This window comes from Elephantulus edwardii, unplaced genomic scaffold (assembly GCF_000299155.1).
Source record: "Elephantulus edwardii isolate Elephantulus edwardi_28Jun2011 unplaced genomic scaffold, EleEdw1.0 scaffold00482, whole genome shotgun sequence".
Taxonomy (NCBI): domain Eukaryota; kingdom Metazoa; phylum Chordata; class Mammalia; order Macroscelidea; family Macroscelididae; genus Elephantulus; species Elephantulus edwardii.
Window position 1 is genome coordinate 481566 of NW_006400232.1, and position 21726 is coordinate 503291.

At 38.0% G+C, this 21726-nt stretch overlaps 1 protein-coding gene and 1 pseudogene across 1 annotated transcript in view; one reads left to right on the forward strand and one right to left on the reverse strand.

Annotated features, from left to right (window-relative positions):
- LOC102848396 (ATP-binding cassette sub-family A member 13-like) overlaps positions 1 to 21726 on the reverse strand; it is a 619024-nt gene that overhangs the window by 418348 nt on the left and 178950 nt on the right. The window contains exon 12 of the mRNA XM_006902979.1: positions 16963 to 17193. Within this exon, the coding sequence (XP_006903041.1) occupies positions 16963 to 17193 (231 nt within the window). The remainder of the gene's footprint in view (positions 1 to 16962; positions 17194 to 21726) is intronic.
- On the forward strand, positions 2169 to 4109 carry LOC102848001 (annotated as a pseudogene).

A 21726-nucleotide genomic window follows, 5' to 3' on the forward strand; every position in this document is an offset into this window, starting at 1 on the left:
GGCACATATTATTTAGTCATTTATTTTACTGGCATTAACACTGAGAACATCCTACTCTTGGTAAACTGATTTTCAGAGAGCACACAGAATACAAAGATAGCTCCAACTTGGTCATATCCCTTGGGTACCTGCATTCAGACAGAGAAACTTCACAGACATGGTCAGGCACATTTAGGAAGAGATGAGCCAAGAGGAGCTGTAGATAATAAGTCAATCTGTCACTCACTGTTTCCTTCCCTTAGAAACCCAAAGAATTTGTGCTCATAGTGTATTGAAGTAGATGAGTATCTGCTCTACATGTGCTGTAAAGCATCCTGTGATCAAAAGCAGTTAGCTTAAATAATCTGCTTAGATCACCATTTAATTAGTGCTGGAAACAGAATCTCAATCTCAATCTCAATCTCAATATGCTAAAAACCAAATACAGCAAGTGTGAGATGAGAATAGGAATCAACAGAAACAAGGGGAAAGGAGGTAGATGGAACCATGGCAACACCTTGGCTGCTCTTGGAGCTGTGGTAGTGTTGTCCTGGAGTGATAGGAAAGGAATGGTTAACATAAACATTGAACAGAGAAAGAATATAGCTATGCAAAAAGTCCAAAGAGTTAAGACTCAGGGTTCAGGTGCTGTGTGAATTTGGGTTGTCTCATTTACAAAGCACGTTAGATGTATTACCATGAGTCAAGTCGTGACTGGGACACAGTAAACAACATTCCCCTCACACATTTATGAAATGATCTTAGAAACTAGAATTGTTGTTGTTGTCTGTCTTTGAGTCAGAACCAAACCATAATCACTGGGAAGAGATTGTCTATGTTTCTCTAATAGCTGGTGTATTCTAACCACATTCCTTTGGATTGATAGTGAAAAACTCATTATTGTCAAGGATAGAATTTCTGCCTGGTTGCATACTTGCTCTCTTTCTAGATGTCTCTCCCCCATTTACACTGTTGTTGCTGATTGTCTTCGAGTCAGGCACAACTCATAGTGATCTATGAACAAAAGCTCTGAAACTCTTTTACAAATATCAACTTTTATCAAAGATCAGAGTTTCCAGAGGCAAGTTGTTTAGAAAGTAGATGTCATTCTTGCTTCCAAACCAGTAACAGAATGTTATTATTGGTTGAGTCACCTGTGATACATAACAACCCTATGTACGGCAGCTCTGAACCTTTTCCTGTCCTGAGCCAGTCTCACTACTTCTGACACACTAACACCCATCGCCCCAGTTACTGCATCAATCCATCCCATCTGCAGTCATACTGTATCAATCCATCTCCGGGATGACCCTCTCCTGCAGCTATCCATCCACCCTTCAAAGCATAATGTCCTTCTCCAAAGACCGATCTCTCCTGGCCATGTTCCCAAAGTAAGTGAGAAGTTTCAAAATCCTAGCCTCCAAGGAGAGTCTTGGTTTCACCCTCTCCAAGACATATCTATTTGCTTTCTTGGCAGTCCATGATGTGTTCAAGACTACTCTCCAGCACCACAATTCGAAGGCATATATTCTTCTGTCATTCTTAATTATCATCCAACTCTCTGAAGCATAACAAGTATTTGAGAAAACTATGGACTGGATTAGGCACATCTTTGTATCTAGATTGGCATCATTGCTCTTCAGCACTGTGGAAAGGTCCATGACAGCAGATTTTCCCAATGCAATTTGTCTTTTGATTTCCTGACTGCTGGTATTAAGAGTGTTGATTGTGGATCTGAGCAAGCTGTAATTGCTAACAACCTCAATCTATTATCCATCTATTATGGTGCTGCCAATTGGCCAAGTGGTGAGAATCATTGTCTTCTTGATGTTGGGCTTCAGTTCATGTTGAAGACTACAGTCCTTGATCTTTTTTACAGTATCATTATAAAACTCAAAACTATTAAATATATTCTACTAAAATTTATTTCTTTGTGCTAGTGCAAGAGATTCTGTCCTTGTTGCCAAGATTGTTACAAGTAAATTTAGGTGCACAGGAAAGCTTTCAAGTCCCCTTGGTGGCCATTCTAACACAAAGTAAATATTATTCTTTGCCAGTAGTTTCTTTATTTCAGAGTCATAGTCATGTAAACTGGCAATAAAAACAAAATTGCCATTTTTTAGCGCAGCGTCAGACTTGAGGTACGGTTTTTTCTCCTCTCCACCACCTGGGACTTTCACTAAGCAACCATGTCCAAGGGCCCTGCGGTTGGCATTGATCTTGGCACCACCTACTCCTGCGTAGGGGTCTTCCAGCATGGGAAAGTGGAGATCATTGCAAATGATCAAGGCAACTGGACCACGCCAAACTATGTCGCATTTACCGATACCGAACAACTGATTGGCGATGCGGCAAAGAATTAAGTTGCAATGAATCCTACTAACACAGTATTCGATGCCAAACGTCTCATTGGACGAAGATTTGATGATGCAGTTGTGCAGTCTGATATGAAACACTGGCCCTTCATGGTGGTGAACGATGCAGGCAGGCCCAAGATCCAAGTAGAATATAAAGGCGAGACCAAAAGTTTCTATCCAGAGGAAGTGTCGTCTATGGTTCTCACAAAGATGAAGGAAATTGCAGAAGCCTACCTTGGGAAGACTGTTACCAATGCTGTTGTCACTGTACCAGCCAACTTCAATGACTCTCAGCGCCAGGCTACCAAAGATGCTGGAACCATTGCTGGCCTCAATGTCCTCCGAATCATCAATGAGCCAACTGCTGCTGCTATTGCTTATGGTCTGGACAAAAAGGTAGGTGCTGAAAGGAACGCGCTCATCTTTGACTTAGGAGGTGGCACTTTTGATGTGTCAATCCTCACTATTGAAGATGGGATATTTGAGGTCAAGTCTACAGCTGGAGACACCCACTTGGGTGGAGAAGACTTTGACAACAGAATGGTCAACCATTTAATTGCAGAGTTCAAGCACAAGCATAAGAAAGACATCAGTGAAAACAAGAGGGCTGTCAGACGCCTCCGCACTGCTTGTGAATGTGCAAAGCGCACACTTTCTTCCAGCACCCAGGCCAGTATTGAGATAGATTCACTGTATGAGGGAATCAACTACTATACTCCCATTACACGAGCCCACTTTGAAGAATTGAATGCTGATCTTTTCCGTGGCACTCTGGACCCTGTGGAGAAAGCTCTGAGGGATGCTAAGCTAGACAAGTCACAGATCCATGATATTGTCCTGGTGGGTGGTTATACCAGAACTCCCAAGATTCAGAAGCTTCTTCAGGATTTCTTCAATGGAAAGGAGTTGAACAAAAGCATCAACCCAGGTGAGGCTGTTGCTTATGGTGCAGCTGTCCAGGCGGCCATTCTTTCTGGAGACAAATCTGAAAATGTTCAAGATTTGCTGCTCCTGGATGTCACTCCACTTTCTCTTGGTATTGAAACTGCTGGTGGAGTCATGACTGTCCTCATCAAGGGGAATACAACCATTCCTACCAAGCAGACACAAACATTCACAACCTACTCTGACAACCAGCCTGGTGTACTCATTCAGGTTTATGAAGGTGAGCATGCCATGACCAAAGATAACAACCTGCTTGGCAAGTTTGAGCTCACTGGGATACCACCTGCACCTCGTGGTGTTCCTCAGATTGAAGTCACATTTGATATTGATGTCAATGGTATCCTTAATGTTTCTGCTGTTGACAAGAGCACTGGGAAAGAAAACAAGATTACCATCACCAATGATAAGGGCCACTTGAGTAAGGAAGACATTGAACGAATGGTCCAGGAGGCTGAGAAGTACAAAGCTGAAGATGAGAAGCAAAGAGATAAGGTGTCTTCTAAGAATTCCCTTGAGTCTTACGCATTTAATATGAAAGCAACAGTTGAAGATGAAAAGCTTCAAGGCAAGATCAATGATGAGGACAAGCAGAAAATCCTTGACAAGTGCAGTGAAGTTATCAACTGGCTTGATAAGAATCAGACTGCAGAAAAGGAGGAATTTGAGCATCAGCAGAAGGAACTAGAGAAGGTCTGCAACCCCATCATCACCAAGCTGTACCAGAGTGCTGGAGGCATGCCCGGAGGCATGCCTGGTGGCTTCCCTGGTGGTGAAGCTCCTCCATCTGGTGGTGCCTCTTCTGGACCCACCATTGAAGAGGTTGACTAAAGCAATCTGCATACTTTATAGCATTCATTGTCCCACAGTTAAAAAATTTTGAAGGACCCAAATTTGTAGCACACTGCAGTTGAAAAGTCTAAACTGCTAGAATAAATTTCTGTGCATTCTCAATACTTGAATATGGAATGTGTAGAGGGAAAGGAATTAACATTGCACTTTATTATGACTGTATTGTAAGTGCAAAATGCAATGTCTCAAATAAAGATTTATTTAAAAGTGGCACAAAAAAAACCAAAAAAATTACCATCAAGTTGATTCCAACTCATAAAGATCTGTTAGGATAGAGTAGAACAGCTACATAATGTCTCCGAGGCTGAAATTTTTAAGACTTTTTTTTCTTAAACACATATTTATAGAGCAGATTGGTATTCCATTCAACCATTTGTATTTTTTGGTAGCAGCACAATTTAAAGAATCATATATAACATCTTTCTTCAAGATACGGTTGATAGTTAACAACTTAATACTTAATCATTCTGACACCAAATGAAAACCAAACCTTTTGCCACCAAGTCAATTCTAATTCATAACAAGCCTATAAAACAAAGTAAAATTGTACCATAAGGTGTCTAAGGCTGTAATCACACAAAGACAAATTGCCAAATCTTTCTCCAAAGGAACAGCTGATGGATTAAGACTGCCAACCTCTCCAAAAGCGATCAAGGGCCAACCTCTGCACTGCCAGGGCTTCTTACAGAGAATATAAGAATAATTCAGAAAGATTCCTGGTGTGATTCCAGTCTACTGCAATAAAATGAATATAAGATATTGCAATAAAGCAAATCATGAGTTTTTGTTTCCTGATGCATAAAAAAGTTATAATTCTACTAATGATGTGTGGAGTAGCATTTTGAAAACGTATGAAATATTGTAACAAATATAAAATATAACACTGAGAAATGCTGTCCAAAACTTGCAAAAAACAGACTTGCTTAACCTAAGGTTGCTGGAAACTCACAATGTGTATAAAAATTGAGTATGTGAAGTGCAACAAAGCAGAGCACACTGAAGTGAGGTATATCTGTAAATTCTTTAATAGAAGGAAAGACTACTATGGCCAATCCTTCCATTTCAGCCTCACTGGTATATTAAAAGGCCATGATTTATAAGAAATGTTCTACAGCTTACAGTGAAATTTGCTTTTTAGCTACAGGCCAGAGAAGTTAATTGGCAGGTCTGTCTCAATCACAATAAGTCATCAGACATAATGTGCATGAACAAAGAAAGAATCACATGTGGTGCTGTAATAGCTGTGTTAACCCTGGATCAATAGCAGACACAAGAAAACAAAATCAATATTTGTCAAGTTTAAAGAGACAAAATTGGTTGAGACAGCTGTTTTAGAGGCTATACAAATAAAATAATGATTTTAAAGCCATTTGAACTTTCTAATTTAGTATCTCTTTCTCAAACATATCCAAATATACTATACTGCTCTATTTTGTTAAACTATACCGGAAATACAGAAAGTGTAGTTCAGATATTTTGCCTACATGTGCTCTTAAGATAGATAACTTCCTTTCTGACATCTGTGTGTATAAGGCAGATAGTAAAATAGAGAAAAATAAAAACTAATTAACCAATACTTATTCAGCACACATAGACCACTGTCTGATATATGGCAAAGAGAGAGGAACTGAAATGCAAGGAAAGAACATTTAAATATCTATCTTGATACAATGTTATCAACAATAGAATAAATATACATACAAGGACGATCTGTTAATATGACTATTATTCAAATATAAAAACCCAATTACTAATGCTAAACATGAGGAAAATGAAGATTTCTACCCATTCCTGCAACTTAATGCAAACTGCCTCTGAGTGGATTTGATTCCCAACTGACACTCAATTGGGATTCTATAACTGTATGTCACAGCGGATGGAGACTGCTCATCTTTCTTCTATGGAACTTATGGTGGTTTTGAACCACCAAAGAGGCCCAACCTTTGAGTTAAAAAGCACAACTCATTACAGATTATGCCACAAGAGTTCCCTGATGATGCAATAAGAACAACTGATGATTGCATTATAAAACTTGGAAACTAAACAAGAGCTTTGGAAGTTGGAAAACATGGCCTTGGAGATAGAGAAGATACTCAGTCTCATAAAGAAAAATGCTACATAAGACTGTTATTGCAAAAATAAACGATTGGGGCCAGAGAAGTGAGGATAGGAAGGGGCAAAATCAGAGGGCTAAACAATTTAGTCGGTGGAGGGAGAGGGTAAAGGAAATAGGAAAAATCTAGTGGATATCTGAAAAGACAGGGTAATGGTGGACATAGTCCAAAGGTAATTAATTTTAAAAATAATAATGAATGCAACGATTATATGAAACACAATGTAAATGAAGAATAGTGTGAAATATAATGTATGTGAACTCTGTAAGCAAACAATATAAAATAAATTGTTTTTAAAAGATACCAGAAATTACATGATAGAATTGAAAAGATCTATAACTTATTCATTGTAAACAATTATTATAAAAAAATAAATTACAATGATACACATATATCTTACCAGATGGAAGGCACAAGAATTATGTTGACAATATCTGTGGGAAGGGACAGTGGAAAAGCTCAATATCTTTAGCCAGAACAAGGTCAACCAAGGGCTAGCTGTGGACCAGACCACCAATTACTCACGTGCAGATTCAAAATGAAGCTAAAGAAAATGTAAACAATCTAGAAGAGCCAAAATATTGCTTAGAGTTTACATGATGTACACGTGAACTTAGTAGATCATCTCATTTCTAGATCTATTGCATTCAAACCAGTCACCAACAACCAGGTGAGCTGTGGAATGAATATTAAGCCATATCACCCATGACGAAAGCAAAAAATAATTAGAATGACAGGAAAGATAGGAAAGCCCAAAACTGTTGTCAGAAGAGATTCTAACCTTTTGTGACTGAGATATTTCACTCAGCACAATGTCCTCCAGGGTCACACATTTTGTATAATATTTTGAGTTCCTTTTTTTTCAGCACTGCATAGGATTCCATCAAGTGACTATACCACAGCTTCTCTATACATTCATTTTTCTGTTGGGCACTTGAGTTGTTTCCATCCCTTTGCTATTGTGAACAATACTGCAATAAATGGGTGTGTATATACCTGTTTGAGTGACAGATGTGGTTTCTTTAGGATATATTTCAAGTAGTGAAATTGCTGAGTCAAATGGTATTTCTATCTCCAACTTTCTGAGAAAGTGTCATACTGCCTTCCATAGTGGTTGCACCACTTTACACTCCCACCAATAGTGAATAAGGGTTCCAATTTCTCCACAACGTTGCCAGCATTTGTTGTTTGTTGCTATTTGTTATTTGTTGTTGTTTGCTATTGCTACCGGAGTGAGATGATATTTCATAATTTAATGCCACTGTTATAAAACAGGACTGTCATAGCGCTTGGAGGAAATAAAGGGGATAAGTAATGAACACTGCATTGGAAGAGATGAGTGAAAGAATTGTTTAAAAGGATTATATTATTAGGCATTATTTGCATGACAACAGTTCAAAATAAGAAGTGCATAGCCAAGTGGACTGGAGTGGAAGAAGGGAGAAAGTTGTGCAATAGTGAAAAAATTATTTTAAGAGAACAGCAAACTGGAGGGAGGTTGGGAAGAAAATGTACAATGAATGAATAAAAATCCAAGTTTTCTGTAAATTTTTGTAAAAATCACAATAAAAATTTTAAAAAACTAATAGAATTTTTTCACTAGATAGTGTTGTTTTTGTTGTTGCTTTTATGTGCCATCGAGTCACCTGTGACTCAATGGTCCTAAACTCTGCTCTATCCTGTGCCAATCTCACTGTGTCCAACACACTGCATTACTCCAGTCACTGAGTCAATCCATCTCATCGAGGGTCTTCCTATTCTGTACTGTCCCTTCACACTCTCAAGCATGGTGTCCTTTCCTAGGACTGTTCCCCCCAGCAACATGTTCAAAGTATGTCAGACAAAGCTTCAGAATTCTTGCCTCCAAGGAGTAGCCTGGTTTCACCCTCTCCAGGACAAACCTATTTGTTCTTCTTGCAGTCCGTGATATATTCAAGACTCTTCTCCAGCACCACAGCTCAAAGGCATCAATTCACTTTCTATCATCCCTAGTCACTGTCCAGCTCTCTGATGCATAGCACGCAATTGCAAAGACTATGGTCTGGATCAGATATGTCTTCGTCTCCAGCCTGACATCATTGCTCTTCAGTACTCTGGAGAGGCCCCTGACAGTTGACTTCCCCAATGCAATTCATCTCTTGATTTCCTGGCTGCTGGTACCAAGGGTACCAAGAGTGTTGACTGTGGAGTCACGTAAACTAAAACTGTTAACTATCTCAATCTCTTTACCATCTATAATGATGCTGCCAATTGGCCCAATGGTGAGAATCTTTAGTTTCTTGATGTTGAGCTTCAATCCATATTGAAGGCTGCAATCCTTGACCTTTTGCAGCAAGTGTCTCAGGTCCCCCTCAGTTTCAGCAAGCAGTGTTGTATCATCTGCATATGGCAGGTTGGTATATAAAGAAATTAAAACAAAGGGAAGAAATGCTAAATAGAGCTGAACAGAAGATTTCAAAGGGCAGTTCTAAAAGACAAAGCAAATTCTCATAATGAAATATTATAGTAACTTTGGTTAGAAAATTAAAAGGGAAGAGCAAGCTCAACATTTCTCAATCTGAAAGAATTGAGGGGGAAAGTTAAGGTTTTAGTTGCTATACTTAAGATTTTTATGGGAAAAGTAATAAATAATTTTAAAAGCATCAAAAGAAGATGAAATACAGAGTCACTATTTAAAAAAATAATTAATTGTCAGTGAATCATTAGAGGAAGTGGCATATGATCAAGAACCAATAACAGTAAAGGGAGAAATCTAAGCTACACTGAAGGCATTACTAAAAATCTCTTGGAATTGACAGAATTCCTAATTGAAATTATAGTATTCCAACAAATATACAGTAATGAATGTGCTCATTGATCTATGACAAGAAATTTAAAAGACTTTATCAACCAATTGGAAACAATCCATATTGCTTACATTCTAAAAAACCTAGTGATTCGATAGTATACATAAATTCAACAGTAAACATAAATTATAAAAATATATATGAGCCTGATACAGGCCATGGTCTTTATAATCACATGCTATGCATCAGAAAGCTGGACAATGACTAGGGAGGATAGGAGGAGAATTGAAGCCTTTGAACTGTGGTGGTAGAGAAGAGTTTTATATATCCCACGGACTGCAAAGAGAACAAACAAGTTCATCCTGGAGAGGGTGAAGCCAGGTTACTTCTTGTAGGCAAGGATTCTGAAGCTTCGACTGACATACTTTGAACATGTTGCAAAGAGCTATCAGTCCTTAGAGAGGAACGTCATACTTGGGAGGGTGGAAGGACAGTGCAGGAGAGGAAGACCTTCAATGAGATGGACTGATTCAGTGACTGGGGTAATAAAGGTAGGTGTTTTGGAGACAATAAGATTGTCACAGAATAGTGCAGGCTTTAGGGCTATGTACGTAGGGTTGCTATGAGTCACAGGCAATTCGACAGCACATAACAACAACATATCATTAAAATGACACATAATTAAAATATTGCTGAAAATTTTTAATAACAACTGGAACAACACAGCAACAGGAAGCTTCCAGAAATTCAGGCTGAGTTCAGGAGTGAAAAAAGGATGCCAATGTCCAAGAAATCTTAGCTGAATATGGAGAATAGATAATGCTTTTTTCTTGCTTTATTGACCATGCCAACACATCCAGTCATATAGATTATAATAAATTATAGGTAACATTAGGGAGCTGTTCTACAATCTCAAAGCCATATAGTTCAAGTTCACCAGCTGCTCCACAGAAGAAAGATGGGTAATCTCCTCCCATGTGTTTAACTGCCTCTGAAAACCTGCTGGAAGAGTCAGCTATGGATGGGTTTGTTCTGATTCTATGGCACACAACCAAGAACTACAACATAGGTAACATTGCAAAGAGTGAAAATTCCAAAACACTGAACTGTGCTCAGGAAGAATTTAATCACATAAAACAAGGGGATACTACATGGTTTAACATCAGGAAAAAAAAGTGATTCCTGGCGGACACATTCCACCATACTTACTCAATGTGTATGAACAAATAATCTGAGATACTAAACTACAGTAAAAAGGATGTCACATTAAGATTAGAGTGGAAATTCATCAACAACTTGAATTCTATGCAGATGACACAATCTTGCTTACTAAATAAAGACTAGAAGCACTAAAAAATTACAATTTTCCATAGACCTAACACCTGAACATGAAGGATGGGAATATTCTCACTACTGAATCTATAAACAGCACCATAGTAAGTAATAAAAGAAATGAAGTTGTCAACAATTTCACTTTACTAGGATCCACACTCAAAACCATGAAAACAGCAGTCAAGAAAGCAAAAGATATGATGCACTTGGAGAAATCTGTCAGGGACTTCTTTAAAGTTCTAAAGAGAAAGGATGTTACCGTAAAGTCTGAGATGTGTCTAATCCATGGTATGGGGGCAGTGTTCCCATTACTTCATGTAATTGTGAAAGTTAGACAATAAATTTAAAAGGCAAAAAAATAACTGATGCCTTTGAGTAATGGTGTAGTGAAGAGTATTAAATATACCAGAACTACCAAGAGAGCAAATCAATCTGCCTTAGATGAAGTGCAGCAAGAATGCTCCTTAGAAGCAAAGGTGAGGATGCTTTATCACACACATTTGAGAATATAATCTGGAGGGCCCGGTTCCTGAAAAGGGGCATCATATCTGCAAAAGTTGAGATCAGTGAAAGAGAGAGAAAGACCCTCCAGGACATGGGCTGACTGAAATTTGAAGCTGAAGGACAGCAGAGATTGTTAGAGTGGCACAAGAAGACTGTACAGCTTTTCATTTTATTGTACATGAGGCTATTATATGTAGAAGCAGACTAAATGTTTCCTACAACAACAACAACAGAGGGTATACAGGAAAGAGTAGTCCTTACGGTACATGTTGCACTACCACTTGGAAGGTGGGTAGTTCTAATACACTCGTTGATTTGTGAGAGTAAAATGTAGTCTTGTCTCACATTTACTACAGCCTTGGAGACCTGATAGAGGATTGTGAAGAATCAGAATCCTCTCAAAAAATAGCAACAGGTTGGGCTTGGTTTTTGATGAATCAGTGTTGGACTGCTACTACAAGGATACCCACTGTTTGCATGTTGATTTAGACTCACAGGAGCTCACCATCAGGCTTCCAAGGCTACACTTCTTTACAGAAGGAGACTTTTCTCCTGAGAGTGCCCAGTGGATTCAAATCACCGGCCTTCAGGTTAGAAGAGCAACATATAACACACTAGATAAAAGTAGGCTGTTCCCCAAATTATCCTGCAGGAGAAAGATAAAGCCATCTGTGTCTGTAAATAGTCACAGATTTGAAAACTACTTGGAGCAGTTCCACTCTGTCCTATAGGCTTATTATGAGCAAACCATAGTGGTTTGGGTTTTGGTTTGGAGATGTATTTATATATTCAAATTAAATATTAAACTTTAATGTAGAAATTATTACAAGAAATTAGAGAGACATCTAAAATTCATCTAATTTCTCTAATATCTCTGCAAAAGTAACAAATGTACTGGGGAACTTACAATATCATTCTAAAAAATAAAATAAAAGATAGTGAAAATTATAAACAACAATTGCAGAGAAATATAAAGTAAATTAAGATATTATCCCAAGATATTCTTTAAGAAGAAGGGCTAGATTTACTGATTGGAAAAAGGAAAAAACTTCAAAAACAAGAGTGTGGCTGCAGAAGTCCCTCATTCAAGCTCCAGACAGACAAAGGAAGAAAAAGGGCAATTACTCAGAATACAAAAATGTCTTATTTACATACACTGTAGTTATCAATAAACCTCTGCTTGAGATGTTTATTGTTGAATATTTATCCTTTTGCTTGAGATGTTATTTGTTGAATATTTAAAGCATTATACTTGACAAAACATTTAAAAGCTGAACATCTATCTATTCAGAAGACAAAGATCTATGTCTTAACATTTTTTCTATGTTTAATTTCCTAAAATGCATGTGCCAAGCCTTCTACAAAAGCTTAACCTACTTGACGATAATAATTAAAAGTATTTTTGACCTTATTTAATAACAGATAAAAAATATCTTGCATTAAAGTAGTACTTTAATGTTCTTTCAATCACAAATGTAATTTTTATCTATATTACACTGGCATGCATATGTTGTTGTTCTTGGTATGTGCCGTTGAGTTGCCTGCGACTCATAGCGATCTATGTACAATAGCCCTAAACCCTGCTCTATCCTGTGTCAATCTCACTGTCTCCAACACACTTACCCCAAATATCCTAGTGACTGAATCAATCCACCTCACAGAGGGTCTTCCCCTCTTTCACTGTCCTTCCACCGTCCCAAGCATGATGTCCTTCTCCAAGGACTGGTCCCTCCTTGCAACATGCCCAAAGTATGTCAGTCAAAGCTTCAGAATCCTTGCCTCCAAGAAGCAGCCTGGTTTAACCCTCTCCAGGTTGAACCTGTTCATTTGATTAGTAGTCCATGGTATAGTTAACAATCTTCTCCAACACCACAGCTCAAAGGCATCAATTCTCCTCCTATCCTCCCTAGTCATTGTCCAGCTCTCTGATGTATAGCAAATTATTGCAAATATCATGGCCTGTATCAGGAGCACCTTGGTCTCCAGAGTGACATAATGGCTCTCCATTACCTTGGAGAGGTCCCTAACAGCAGACTTATCCATCACAACAGGCCTTTTAATGGTTAAAATGGCTACTTGTACCAAGGGTGTTGACTGTGGAGCCAAGCAAACTAAGGCTGAAGATTATCCAAAAATGACTGGAACAGCACATCAACAGAGAACTGCCAGAAATACAGGCTGGCTTTAGAAAGGATCATGATACCAGGGATATTGTAACTAATGTTAGATGGATCTTGGCTGAAAGCAGTGAATAACAGAGGAATATCTATCTGTGTTTCGTTGATTATGCAAAGGCATTTGACTGTGTCGATCACAACAAACTGTGGCTGACTCTGAGAAGAATGAGAATCCCAGAACACTTGATGGTGCTAATGAGGAATCTAAACTTGGACCAGGAGGCAGTTGTCAAAACAGAGCAAGGAAATACTGTATGGTTCAAAATTGTGAAGGTCGTATGCTAGGGATGTGTCCTATCTACATACCTTTTCAACTTATATGCAGAACAGGTTATCCAGGAGGTTGGGCTGTATGAGGAGAAGTGTGGCATCCAGATTGGAGGAAGATTCATCAACAATCTGCATTATGCAGATGACACAACCCTGCTTGCTGAAACTGAAGAGGACCTGAAGTGCTTGCTGCTGAAGGTCAAGGACTGGAGCCTTCAATATGGATTGAGCCTCAATATCAAGAAGGCAAAAATTATCACCACTGGGCCAATTGGCAGCATCAGGATAAATGGTGAAGAGATTGAGATATTGTTAACAGCTTTAGTTTGCTTGGCATGTATATATGTGTGTGTATTCTTATATTATTTCTTTTCATACATATATGACTAATGCACATTTTTAAATTGATAAATGTAATTAGTTCTGGAAATTTGGCTCATAAGTCCCACAGGATCTTCTTTGCTGCCCTGAACATCCAAATAGCCAATGATCATGCTTATTTTTATTTCTTTTACATGTTAAATGACAATCTGATTAACCTGTTTAATGGTTAATAAGAACCATTCAAAGGTAGCAAGCCTGTGTTTGGTTGGCAATAATTTCTCTACCAATCAAAAAAGAAAATATTTTATTTCTCCTTTTCAGGTAGCTCGGGATGGCAAAACAGCTCTTAGAAGCAGCACCTCTTTATGTCCAAAGTGAAATTTTGATTCATGACAGTTGAAAACTTCCAATTCTGCAAATGACTAGCTTTCTGGTCTAATATCTCTACTTGTTAGGGGTTTTTTGGGTAATATTTCTACTTGTTATCCTTACTTCAGAAGACAGTGACAACTGGTGTCTGACAAAGCTGCATCCAACACAGCACTTAATTAGCTGTATGTGCTGTGACTTCACATATGTAGAGAACTGTAAATACTTTCTGGCTCACACAACCAAAGAAGAGGCAAGGGCAAATTCACTGGGGCTTCTATGTTGGCACCAGTTAGACACCACTTGAAAAAAAAATAATCCTGAAGAAGAGGTGTTTTCGACTGGAGCACAGATGTTATTCCAGGAATTACTTCAATCTCCACATTTAAAAACTTAATAAAAGTTCTATCAGCCGGCTTCCAATAATAACAGTCACTACAATGTGCTTGATTCATTTGTTCTAGGCATTAAATGTGTAGTGAAAAATCAAGCTCTTCCATTTGTAAGGAAAGAGAAATTTGCATCCATCTGTCTGGGACCAAAATTCATGCTCTTGTGGTAGTGATAAGAAGCTGAGCTAACTGTTGCAAGAACAAATGACTGGATGCTGGTTTCACTCTTTTTGTCTTTTTCTGTAAAAGCAAAAATCCCTTTTAAATTTACTTCAGTTAAAGAAAACAGTTACTAAAGAAGGCCCTTTGTTAAGTGAGGTGACATACAGTGACCTTTCGGAAAGCAGAACATACTTGTAGTCGTCTAGTTGGGGTTGCTCTTGAGTTTCTTGTAGAAGTTACTAGATAGTAGAATATGGAAACTTGTTACTTGTTATTAATATACCAGTAATCATTTAAAAGTAAAGATTCTTTGTCATGCAAAAAAGAAAAAAAGAAGCTGTGCTCAAATCCCAAAGGCAAGTGGTTCAAATCCACCAGTTGTTCCACTGAAGAAAGATGCACAATCTCCTAATTTGTAATTAACTTTCTCTGAAAACCCATTGGAAGGTCAGCTATGAGTAGGTTCCTACTTTATGCACACAACAACAAAAACTAAAAACATCTCTGAAATTGTCCAAAAACAGTGTTTTCATGAAGCATTTATTAAATAACCAAGAGTACCAAAAAGAAAATAAGAAAAAAACCAACACCACTCTGGTGATGTGGTGTGTCATATATTGTGCTGCCAACCAAAAGGTCAGTAGTTCAAATCTACCAGCAACTCCAAGGGAGAAATATGGACATCCTCCTCCCACACAGACTTAGAGACTCAGAAAACTGATGGACAATCTCTGAGTTCGAACTAACTCATTGGCAATAAAGTTTGGTTTCAAAACCTAAAAGGTGCTTAGTGACTCCACGGTCTAGGTGGGTGGAAGTGAAGTGAACAACAGTTCACAGTAACTCAACTTCCATGGCAGAGGTCCATTCTTGCAGTATCAGTGACAGAAAGACATTGGCTGAGAACAAAGAGGGAAGGTGAGGACAGAGCTGAATTGAGACATGACCAGGACTGCTTCTCTCTGTGTCATTGTTGTTGTGTCCTCTGATTCATAGTGACCCTATGAACAAATGACCTGAACACTTGTATAACTTTCATCCTTTCTCCAGGTTCAGAGGCAAGCTATTTTGGAAGTGGATGCCACTCCTGCGTCCAAGCTTGTTTTAATCGGGGAGCTTAACCAAACACTGTCCACCAAGGGTAATCATTATTGCATTTGACACATCAGTGTCACAGTGATCAGCTTCACAGCAAGCATGAGTTACCTCTGTACAGCAAGTGGACAGACCAGAGCTATACAACCTGGAAGAATATTTGACGAAAAACAATTTAAACAGGCCATCATAAGGTCCATCTTGAATCGAGATTCACAACGCACTAACCCTCAGCCTGCAGGCATGGCCAAACTTTTCAGTATTTTACAATTCTGGTGCACCCAAAAGCTGGTGGACTCTGGGCCAGAGACCCCCAATTCATCAGACAATTCCCCTCTGCTGACACCCACTTGGGACGAAAAGAAAGCCATAAGAGCCCTGAGTGTTCATACATGCTGAAAATTGAAGAGTAAGAGTAGAAAATAGAACATCAAAGCATAAAATACCCACAACTCTGGATTTTTCAGCTTTAGGCAGGAGTTCATAGGCATGATGCATATATATCTTGAGAGTTCTTTGCTAGTCTCAGTGCATCCCAACTTACAGTATTAAAAAGGATGGGAGCAAAGATAATGTAAATTAATGTACTCCATACATGGTAGTTCATGGAAAGCAGCACCATTAACACAGAAACAATCATGTTCATGGAATTTACCACAAGGCCTAGGTTTGAGTTCTCTCATTGATGTAATTTGGGATTAAAAGTCAATTTATTTGAACTTTCACTTTTTTAGAGTGCTGTAGGGATCATATTTATGATTTACATATTAAAGTACTTTGTAATATTATAAATTCTTTTTATGTTTTACAATCTTTTTTTGTTAGACATTGCTATTAATTAGTAGCATTAATCAACTGTAATTAATACTATAAACAAAATGCATATGAATGATCAAATAAAATTTAAATGAAATTTTACAAAACAAAATATATATGAAAGATAATATTAAATCTAAATACAATGTTAAAAACCAAAATGTATATGATCATATGAAATTTAATTACTATATTATAAAAAACCCAAAACATAAAAAACTCTCCTCAAAAAACAAACTCACTGCTCTTAAGTCAATTCTAAGTAATAGTGACGTTATAAGACAGAGTAAAATTGCCCAAAACTGTAAAATGTTCTCTCTCTGTGTAAATTCAATCATTGACTTACTGTATGTCTGATACCAAGCAGAACTTGAAAACAAATTTTAAAATACATGAGATCCTTCCTTGATTTTTTATCGTTTTATCCTTTATGAATGCAAAAGGGCAGAAAATTTATAAAACATGAGAGAATATTAAAGAATGCCCAATACCTCTTCTAATGTGGTGTCTGAGATTCCATAGCCTGTCAGACAAAGATGATGCAGGTTCCTGTCCAGAGCCTCGAAGAGCCCTTTAAATCCAGTCTTGTCCACGTCCTTTGGAAGAGCATATGCGAGCTCACTCCTACTGCTTGTTTTGAGAACAGCTTGGGGCACATAGGTCTGTATCAAAGACGTAATGTGAGTTATGTCCTGTGGATCATGGTTTTCCAGAACAGAAGGCTATTTAACAGAAAAAGAATATGACAAAAGTAAGGAATAAAAAGTCAAATGAATCTCAATTGATTATATTCATAAGCAATTATTTTGAAATTTCGTTCCAAATTACTAGATAGGAAATAGCATTGAAGTGACAGGCATTTCAATGATATAGTACATTTTAAAAATATAAATTAATGATGATAAATCTGATGAGCCCAGATCCACATGCCCTCTGTGGTCACAGGCAATTTATGTTCTAGATTACTGAGATACTAAGAACCTCTGAAACACCCAGTCCACCAGGAAACAGGACTTAAACTCTGAAAGAAAAGCAGTGATCCCCAACCATAGAAAAAATGTTATGCTATGAATTGAATTATCTGACAAAATATGATGTGAAGTCTTGTACCTGCAAAAATTATTTTGCTTAGAAATACAGGTTTTCTTTTTGTGTTAATGATCATAACATATATTAATAATTTGGAAAACACGGACTTGGTGACAGAAATGAAGCTGGAGATAGAATGATAGAATTCTGTACAATCAATGATTTTTTTCATTGCAAATGCTTTTTATAAGAAACGTGAACTCAGACTATACATATTTATTTCACCTGATGGTATGAATAGGAATCAAATTGATTACTTTTGTGCAAAGAATCACTGTTGTTGTTATGTGCCATAGAGTCGTTTGCAACTCATAGCGACCCTATGTACAAGAGCTCTAAATGCTGTTCTATCCTGTGCCAACCTAGCCATCTCAAATGCACTTATTCCCACTGCTCCAGTCACAGAATCAATCCATCTCATCGAAGGTCTTCCTGTCCTTCGCTGCCCCTCCACTCTGTCAAACATGATGTCCCTCTCCAAGGACCAGTCCCTCCTTGCAACATGCCCAAAGTATGGTAGACGAAGCTGCAGAATCCTTGACTCCAGGAGCATTCCGGCTTCATCTTCTCTAGGACAAACCTGTTTGTTCTCCTAGCAGTCCATGGTATATTCAACACTCCAGCACCACAGCTCAAAGGCATCAATTCTCTTTCTATCAACCCTATTCACTGATACATAGTACGTAACTGTGAAGACTATAGCCCAAATCAGGCAAACCTTAGTCTCCAGCCTGACGTTGTTGCTCGTCAGTACTCTTGAGAGGTCCCTCACAGCCGACTTTCCCAATGCAATTTGTCTCTTGCTTTCCTGGCTGCTGTTACCAAGAGTGTTGACTGTGGAGCCAAGCAAACTAAAACTGTTAACTATCTCAGTCCATACTGATGCTGCCAATTGGCCCAGTGGTGAGAATCTTTTTCTTGATGTTGAGCTTCAATCCATATAGGAGGCTGCAGTCCTTGACCTTCTGCAGCAAGCGCTTCAGGTCCTCCTCAGTTTCAGCAAGCAGGGCTGTGTCATCTGTATAATACAGGTTGTTGATGATTCTTCCACCATCTTGATGCCCCTTCCTCTTTGTACAGCCCAACATCTAGAATGATCTGTTCTGCATACATATTGAAAAGGTGTGGAGACAGAATACATCCCTGATGGACCCCCGTCTTGATTTTGAACCATGTAGTGTCTCCTTGCTTTGTTCTGATGACTGCCTCTTGGTCCAAGTATAGGATTCGCATTAGCACAATCAAATGTTCTGGGATTCCCATTCTTCTCAGAGTCAGCCACAGCTTGTTGTGATCCACACAGTCAATAGCCTTTGCATAGTCAATGAAGCACAGATAGACATTCTTCTGGTATTCTTTGCTTTCTGCCAAGATCCATCTAACATTAGCTATAATATCCCTAGTACCATGACCTCTTCTAAATCCAGCCTGTACGTCTGGCAGTTCTCTGTTGACATATTGTTCCAAAACGTTTTTGGACAATTTTCAGCAGAATCTTGCTTGCAATGTGATGTTAATGATATTATTCGATAATTTCTGCACTCTGTTGGGTCACCTTTCTTTGGAATTGGAACAAATTTTGATCTTTTCCAGTTAGTGGGCCAGCTGGCTGTTCTCCACTACCAAAGCTCAATATCAGCTGTGAAAACTAGGCCAGGTGCTGACTGTGGAACAGACCATGAACTACTCATATGCAAGGTCAACCTGAAGCTAAAGAAAATTAAATCAAATCCACAGGAATCAAAGTTTGACAATGAGTCTATACCACTTGAATTTCAGAATTATCTCAGAAACAGGTTTGAGGCCTTGAATACTAATGAGCAAATACCACATGAGCAATGGGAGGAGATCAAGAATATCATCTAAGAAGAATGCAAAATTATCATTACAAAGGCAAAGGAACAAGAAAAGACCAAAATAAATGTTAGAAGAGACTCTGAATATTGCATTAGAGTGCTGAGAAGACAAAGTAAAGAGAAGAAATGAAGATATTATGGAGCTGAACAGAAGATTTCAAAGGGCTGTGTGGGAAGGCAAAGTTAAGTATTATTATGAAATGTGCAAAGAGCTGGGGTCGGAAAATCGAAAGGGCTGAACTCAATCAGCATTACTTAAGCTGAAGGAACTGAAGAATGAATTCAAGCCTGAAGTTCTAACATTTAAAAATGCTTTGGGCAGAATATTAAATGATCCAGGAAGCATTAAAAGAGAATGGAAAAAGTATACAGAGTCACTGTATTAAAAGGATTTGGCTGAAACAAAAGAATTTCATGAAACAACATATGAGAAAGAGATCGTGATGGTGAAGGAAGAAGTTCATGCTCTCTGAAGATATTGGCAAAAACAAGGTCCCAGGAATTGATAGCATACCAATTGCCATATTTTAACAAACAGACGCTACCCTGAATGCACTCACCCAGTTGTGCCAAGAAATCTGGATAGATAGAGCAGGGTTTAGTTCTATTGTTGTGCATAGGGTCTCTATGTGTAGTAATCCCAAAGGCAAGTGTCACATAACCACAACAACAACAATTACAGTGATTTTTAAGACTAACAACTTTTTATTTAAAGAAAGAGTGGGATGGTTAGACACATACAGGAGAATCAGTGACATAGACGATTGAGACAAATGCATTTGTAAGTTATTCTGGAAGTACATGTAATTGGAATTGACAAAGATGGACCTATTCCCACAGCCAAATCATGGATTTATAGTTCTAGTCTCCTCAACTATGAGAAAACAAATTTCCTTTTTTGTAAGTCTTTTTTTTTTTCTTTTTGTAAGTATTATGGCATTATGGTTATGCAACACAAAGTAACTAAAGAAGGTGCCATTTCAGGAAGGCAAGATATTCACCCTGAATTAGATGCAAATAGGAACCTTCATTCTGCACACAAGGACAATATTAGCAAGAGTTAATATGAGTCTGTTACACAGTCATGTCACAGTCCTGGCCATTAAATTCCTCAACCTGAGTCTCAAATCCCTAATCACTACAGCCTTCCCCAATTGACACAGGCAAAGCTGAGGAGAAACGGGACACAGATTTCACTATCTAGGTCCCACCTCCGTTTGCTCTAGCTCATACTACTCTGCTTGTAGTGTGTGGTTTTGTTTTGTTGTGATCAACAGTGTATGTGTGTGTGTGTGTATGTGTGTGTGATATTTGAACATTTTTATAGGTATAGTTCAAGGATATTCATTCTATTCATCATGTTGTACAACTTTCACCATTATATATTTCCACATTTTCTCATCACTTTTATTCCTGCTTTAAAATTATTTTTATTTATTTATTGTTTTAGACAATATGGTATCTCAAAACAATCTTCTATGATCCTCTCCCTCTGTCACAAGGGGTTTTTTGATTTGTTTTTTCTTTTTAGAAAAGTTTTATTTTATATTGATTCGCTTACAAAACTCGTATACATTTTGCTTTACACTATTCTTCCTTCACATTGTGTTGCGTACAATCGTTCACATGCATATGTTTTTAAAATTAATCACCTTTGGACTATGTTGTCCATATCCCTATCTTTGCAGGTTCCCATCAAATCTTTTCCATTTTCTTTACACCTTTCCTCTTCTCCTCAATTGTGCAACTCTGTGATTTAGCACTTACCCATCCTGACCCCTCTGTTCTCACCTCTCCTCCCTTTGGATCCCCATACATATAATACTAGTTATCCTTTTGGTTTTACAATATTGGTCTCATGTAGTATTTATTTGTCCTTATAAAACAAAGTTAATTCACTCTCCAGTTTCTTTTATGTCATGTAGTATTTTCTGAAGTCCTTGCTCCTGAGTGCTGCATAGTATTTCATTGTGTGACTGTACCACAATTTCTCAATCCTTTCAGTTGTAGTTGGATATTTGGGCTGTTTAATGTTTTTTGTGGTGATCAATAATGCTGCTATGAACTTTATTGTCATTGCTCTTAATAGAAGCTCAGTGGCCTAAGAATAACTCCTTGTCCCATTCGTTGTAATCAAGAATAAACTTATGTCTCTACTAAATTTGTTCTTTCTTGTACAAATAACAACAAATAAATCAGTAAGTAAAAACAACAAATCACTTATCCCAAGAGTATTTATACTTTTACTGGGAAGACCCAGCAGTGTAATACAGAGTACTGAAGAGCAATGATATCAGGCTGGAGACTAAG